A 6,752-nucleotide genomic window follows, 5' to 3' on the forward strand; every position below is an offset into this window, starting at 1 on the left:
AAAAGGTTATGGTTATGCAGTGTTGTAGAGTCATCGAGCACCACAAACAAACAGCAGCCGCCTTTAACAGTTCCTCCTGAACCAAAACAACGAGCTTAAGGGCCCTACACACCGGGATGAATATCGGCGCGTGTTATTCGCCAGCGTTTTTCAACACGTTTTTTGTGTTCACACCCAAGCGATTTTCGCTGACGATGAGCCGAGTGAACATGCAAATTCATTCCCTGACATTAGATGGCGCTTAATGTAAAACAGAAACCACTCCATAATAGTTCTCTTTTATCAAGATTTTTGTAGTCGCTGTCGCGTTTGTCATATAGTTCTTTATGTTCCGACACCAACGAGACCAGCAGCTCTACAATCATCTTGCCTTGCATCTTCCTCGTCTTATTTCTTCCCGGCAGTGTAGACGCTACTTGGCGTATATCTTCTTCGCCGTTACGTATGTGTGCTCGGCAAGACCGTTTTGTGTTTGAGCGCCCCCAAGTTGTGTTTTACTGTAACTTCAGAAGCTCCAGACAATCTCATTGGTCGGATAGTTTTTGACGCGGCGCGTCAAACCAAAAAAACAAACCCGAGGCGTTTTTAAAAAAATGACGCTTTTACGCGTGGCGTTTTTCGCGCCGGTGTGCACACTCACATTGGCGCCCTTTGTTTAGTAATGAGGCGTTAAACGTCGGTGAATATCGCGCGCAAAATTCGTCCCGGTGTGAACAGGCCTTTATGCTGCGCTGACTGTCGTCTCGTGACACTCTGCAGACTTTGGTGTGTGCGTTCATGTGTTTTGAAGGAGGCGTGGCTTAAGGGAGGGTGGGATCTTATGCTTTCAAAGCTAGCTTGCTATTGCTAGCCTCTCCAGAATTGCCTATTCTACCTTTAAGCTCTGAGGTTGTGTTGTAGTAGCACAGGTTATTCTGATGGGTTTTGGAGAAGAATGTATTATTAGCAAATTCTGTAAGTTATTTCTGTAATATTTCACATTATAAATATTAATGATGATCAAAAACATACATCAAATTTAACCACGAAGGATTGATATTCTGTAATGAATCAGTCTGGACATCTGTGGATTGTTCTCAAACATGTAGTGACTTCAGGATGACTAGCTAAGGCAAACCTTGACTCAGTGGAAATCTGTAATAATTAACCCTCTGATACTGTTTTGGCCAGGCATTTTTGGCAGAAAAATTATGTTTTTAAAAAAAATTATTTTTTACTTCATTATAATGGTACTAAACTTGGTGACTTTTGTCCAACTTACTATGTGAATGCCAAAAAAAAAAAAAAATGTATTTTTCACAGTCAAAAATGACCACCGTTGGAAATGAATGGGAAATACAAAAAATACGAAGTGGTTATAGTAAAATAAATAGTGGTTTAGTAAAAAAAATTCTGAAGAGACTCTTCATTATATGATGAACAGATTGAATTTATGCTTTTATTCACATACAGTATAAACATTCATCAACTCACACATCAGTTGTGGTAAAAGGAAGCTAAGCATGTTCACTAGACGTGCGAGAACCAATGAGGTTCATTCTCGTGTTATGCATCACGTTTGAGCTTATGCAAGAACTAATGAGGTTCATTCTCGCGTGTCAGTCATGTTTGGTTGAGCTTCTGTTTATGTTCACTGATCAATGTTTATATGTGATTAAAGGCCTAAATTCAATCTGTTCATCATATGTCATCATATATCATATGGATTAGTTTTCTGATCTCTTTATGAACTTTTTGAAGCGTCAAAGTGTCAGTTGTGTAGCTGTCAATGGAGGGACAGAAAGCTCTCAGATTTCATCAAAAAGATCTTCATGTGTGTTCCGAAGATAAATGAAAGTCTTACAGGTTTGGAACAACATGAGAGTGAGTAATTAATGACAGAATTAAAAATTTTGGGTGAACCATCCTTTTAAGTGCATGAATCAAAATCAGTCACTCATAAACTCAGCCTGCCACCTACTGGCGTAATGATGAAACCACTAATGCAGAGACTGACAGTCCTATTAGGACTAACCATTGTACAAGTAAATAATACAACAACTTTACCCACACTTTATGGTCTTACACATGTAAACTTTTGCCACTGCTTGTTAGTCTAGTCATTTTATGAAAAAAAGTTGAACAAATTGCAACAGAAGCAAACTCAACTGATTTTGTATCCTCAATATGTCCTGAGTAAGGAAAAAAAAGTCCAGAAGAATCCCATTAGGGGAAAGATTCGAAAAAGACCCAAATATAGCCTATTCATACATGATTCATTCTTTTTCTTATAGGGTACAATTTTTTAACCTTTAGATATCACCATGAAAATTACTGAGTTGATTACTTACAACAAGACAAACAAAAAATGTATTACAAGTTTTTTGAAATTGTTTGTTAACATGGACAAACGGTGCATAATCTAATTACGTATGTGCTAATTTGCATAAATACTACAACAGATCTAAACATTGGGTATAGCCAGGTGAAAATGTCTTGTTGAATCTTGCTGACACATAACAGTAAAATACTTAATGTTAAGGTCTGAATGGAACCCATTTAGGCTACCCATGAGCATTAATACATAGAGGCAGGAAGAAGTACTTTAGAAACCAGCCTTTATTAATTATTATTGCAGAGATGGGGTTTGGGGCTGGGTCCATGGGACTGTTTCTGGGGGTTCACTTTTTATTTTGCCTACCTTTTGTCTTCCGCATTCTCCTTACCATTGTCTCCTGTTCTTCCCTCAGACTCGTCCCCCAGAAACAGTCCCACAGACCCAGCCCCAAACCCCATCTCTTAAAAATGAATAAAGGCTGGTTTCTAAAGTACTTCTTCCTGCCTCTATGTATTAATGTTCATGGGTAGCCTAAATGGGTTCTATTCAGACCTTAACATTAAGTATTTTACTGTTATGTGTGAACAAGATTCAACAAGACATTTTCACCTGGCTATACCCAATGTTTAGATCTGTTGTGGTATTTATGCAAATTAGCACATACGTAATTAGATTATGCACCGTTTGTCCATGTTAACGAACAATTTCAAAAAACTTGTAATACATTTTTTGTTTGTCTTGATGTAAGTAATCAACTCAGTAATTTTCATGGTGATATCTAAATGTTAAATTTTTTACCCTATTCACGTAAGAAAAAGAATGAATCGTGTATGAATAGGCTACTGTATATTTGGGTCTTTTTCTAAACTTTCCCCTAATGGGATTCTTCGGGACTTTTTTTTCCTTACTCAGGACATATTGAGGATACAAAATCAGTTGAGTTTGCTTCTGTTGCAATTTGTTCAAGGTTGACCCCCATTTTGGCTTAAAATGACTGGACTATGTTGCAACTGTTGATAATCATCAATATTTGTAACATAAAATGTAACATAAGTTACAGCAGGTGCTATTTTATGCTTGAGCTTCAATAAAATGCATTTTTTCCCCATAAAGACTGATTTATAAGTAAATTAAGAAGTAATTTATTATTTACTTATAAACATGCTCTACTGTGGGACTGCTGAACTGGCACTTGCTAGGTTCAGTCTTAAGAAACCAAAATAACAGAATGAAACAGTTGTCAAATTGAATGGATGTGTTAACCGCCTTAAAAAAACAACACAAAAAGCCATATTTAATTTTTCTGAAGCATTTATTTTGACAGCTTTATTAATAATATAACATGCTGTATATGCATGTATTATTGATATAGCAATAAGCTGTTCTATAACAATGAGTCAAAATGTTTATCAAAATTATCAAAAATTTTCATTGAGACTGACACAGTGTCAGTTCTCAAAATAATGCCAATGAATTTGTTTAACTGCAGTTTTTTAACCCAAACAAGATCCCTTTTGCACTTCTCACGATGTGTAATCTTTGTAAATGACCCACATCCTGTAGATATTAAGCATCACTACTAGAAAGTTCTTAATGGTAAAGAAGACCAGCATTTGATGAAAGACAGAAAAAAACATCATAACTGTAAGTCGGACAACAAAGAAGGGGCCGTCTTGAAGTAAAAGACATCCCACAATGTTCCAGATATCTGTCCTGTACTTGGAGATGAGAGAGTCATCCTGGCCTTCACAAAAATCCTCAGGTTTGGTGTTCACCACTGAGAGATACCAATAAAAAACAGAAGTACGAAAGTACATTACAACAATGACTAAAATTAAATAGCAGTTTCTTGGCTATTATTATGCATAAATATAATGTCATAGCTAATATGCCATATTATGAAACAACAGACAAATATGGTACAGACCTGAAAAATTCAAAGGAAATTGTAGCATACTCCATGTCCAAACTGCAAGAATAATGCACACAAAGACTAGACTGTTCTCCCTAGTACAAGAAACAGCATATGATGAAAAATTACTAAGAAAATATTCTCTCATTCCTATAGAAGCTTGTTTCCACATGTTCTGTGACTTTTTTCTAGTGATTACAAGTTTATGTCTTGCAATTCAGATTCAGATCTTTTTTTTACAATTCTGAGTGAGATCTTGCAATTCATACTTTATAACTCACAATTCTGAGTGAGATCTTGCAATTCATACTTTATAACTCACAATTCTGAGTGTATCTCATAATTATGAGAAAAAAAAGTCAGAATTGCAAAATAAAAAAATAAAAAGTTAATTGTGACTTTTAATATCACAATTCTTATTTTTGCTTGCAATTGTAAGTTTATATCTCGCAATTCATACATTATAACTCATAATTGTGAATTTATATCTCATAATTCTGACTTTTTTTTCTCACAATTCAGAGTGTGTATAAGCTCGCAATTGCAAGAAAAAAGTCAGAATTGTGAGATATGAACACAGAACTGTGAGAATATGTTTTGAGTTATATAATTAATTAATTATGAATTGCAAGACATAAACTCGCAATCGCTAGAACAAAGTCCGAATTGTGAGAAATAAGCTTGCAATTTCAAGTTACATTGCGAGCTAAACAAACAAAATAAAAGTCAGAGTTGTGAATTTATATATTTTCTCCTCTCAGAATTGTGAGATATAGGAATTGTGAGGAATTGTTATAAAAAGTTGAAATTACCTTTTTTATTTTTTATAACAAACTAATTTTGTATGGAAATGGAAACAAGCTTCCACACAGACCACACTGAATAATAGGTTGGGTTTTATTTTATTCTATTTTTATTTTCATTTAAATCTGGAAGTAAACAGAAAGATTTAATTACACTTACACTAACAGAAACACATTGAAATAAATGTGAAAATGTGGACTATTTAGTCTTAAACAATACTTGCTTCACATCAGACAGCGTCTCACTGATGAACTCGAGGATATCAGCAGCCGTGCCCACAAAGATGAGCAACAACTGGGACATTTCATCTCTGGTGACCCCTCCAGCGATTGGTAGCAGCCACTTCCCCACTATCAGCAGGATCAGGAGGATTTGGTGAAGGGCTAGGATCCAGTTGTTGGCACAAACCGATGACAAGAATTTTAGATGGTCCTAAAATACCACCACAAAGTTACTACTCAGTTAAGAGGTGTTGCCTTCTGGAAGAACTGAGGTCAGACTTACATAAAGCATGTCCTGTAAATCTCACAGGTGAAGGTGTGCCGACTTCTGAACAAATAACAGTAGTTTTTCTATAAGAACCATTAACACAGGTCTTGTTTGTGTTGAGGACTGAACCAACATTCATATTTACAAATCACCCAAGCTAGTAGTTGTGCTTAATAAACTGAGTAAATAAACTATGTCTGAAAGACTTATTTAAGAGATTAGTGTAGTCTACTTTCCATGGAAAACGTCTGTAATGTGGAAAGTCATGATGTTATAAAAGACAGAGACAGTACCTGTACATTCATGGTTGCATTGGAAGAATTTCTCCTTTCATCAAAAAAGAATCTGAAGCTCTCAGGTGAATCCAGTTTATTGCACTGTAATAAGCAACATTTCAGGCATAAAAAATTAAGAAATATAATGCATTTGTCATTGTATCAGACACTGGCATTGAAATACACGCGGCAGCATGAAATATGTCTGCAAAGCAGTCAAAAGCTAAAATGTATTTATAGAAGTATTATATGTGCATTGCTTTCCCTTGAGTATTACCTTTTTGTCTTCTGAACTGTTTTGCTGATGGTGCAATTCAAGGATCCATATGGTTGGTATAATACTTATGAGGAAAAACAATATTGCTGGAGAAACCCTAAGATCAGAGTTTGAGTCACTCAGTCTCTCAAGTGTTCAAACCAAGTTACACTAGATGATATTTCAGGATGTTGACCCCAGAAAAGGTTCAATTTGGCTCTCGAAATTCTTATACATGCAAATAGAAATGTTGACGTGTGTACTTACCATTTGTAATCCTTCCCTTTTCTTCTTCTCAGAGTTAAAATCATTTCAGCCACGAGAGGCAGATAGAGGATAGTTAGAAACCAGTATAAATTATTATGTTTCACCCGTGTCACTCTCCATACACCGATGAGAGACACTAAAACAAATAATGCCCTGGTGACTACAACGCAGGTAAATTTGACGAGCATGATTTCTTTCAAAATACAGTTTGAGGCTGGTTGAGGTAATGCGTGGAAAGTTGAGGTTTTCACTATGAGCTCCTTGATTCAAAGAAGCCGATTTTATCTCTCCCCCCTTCTTCCCACGTTTCACACCATTTGGGCGGGACTTCTGTTTTGAATCTTTTTAACCATGTTATATTCTGAAAAAAAAAAAAAAAAAAAGTGTGTGGATTTATCCATAAGCTAATTTCATGTCACCATATGTGTCACA

General features: G+C 35.7%; 1 protein-coding gene across 2 annotated transcripts; it reads right to left on the reverse strand.

Annotated features, from left to right (window-relative positions):
- Positions 1–3,613: 3,613 nt before the first annotated feature.
- tmem26b (transmembrane protein 26b) lies at positions 3,614–6,594 on the reverse strand. 2 transcript variants are annotated; one of them, XM_079851705.1, is made up of 6 exons: positions 6,321–6,594; positions 6,075–6,171; positions 5,816–5,899; positions 5,257–5,465; positions 4,245–4,324; positions 3,614–4,094 (listed from the first exon to the last, which is right to left on the reverse strand). In XM_079851705.1, exons 1-6 carry the CDS (start codon positions 6,506–6,508, stop codon positions 3,841–3,843), a joined length of 912 nt encoding a protein of 303 aa, XP_079707831.1. In that variant the 5' UTR covers positions 6,509–6,594; the 3' UTR covers positions 3,614–3,840. The 2 variants fall into 2 exon arrangements, with proteins under 2 accessions (XP_079707831.1, XP_079707830.1); XM_079851704.1 differs by having other exon boundaries at positions 3,621–4,094; positions 4,245–4,320; positions 5,253–5,465; positions 6,321–6,585.
- Positions 6,595–6,752: the final 158 nt, after the last annotated feature.

The sequence above is a fragment of the Squalius cephalus genome, assembly GCF_949319135.1.
Source record: "Squalius cephalus genome assembly, chromosome: 19".
In the NCBI taxonomy this organism is placed as follows: Eukaryota; Metazoa; Chordata; class Actinopteri; order Cypriniformes; family Leuciscidae; genus Squalius; species Squalius cephalus.

Bases quoted from the DNA above. Each gene is read 5' to 3' on its own strand.
- tmem26b (XM_079851705.1), bottom strand. From the start codon at position 6,508: ATGCTCGTCAAATTTACCTGCGTTGTAGTCACCAGGGCATTATTTGTT. The intron at 6,172-6,320 runs GTAAGTACACAC...CTCTGATCTTAG, and splicing joins AAAGGGAAGGATTACAAATG to GGTTTCTCCAGCAATATTGT. The intron at 4,325-5,256 runs GCAAGTATTGTT...TTCTTGTACTAG, and splicing joins GAGACGCTGTCTGATGTGAA to GGAGAACAGTCTAGTCTTTG.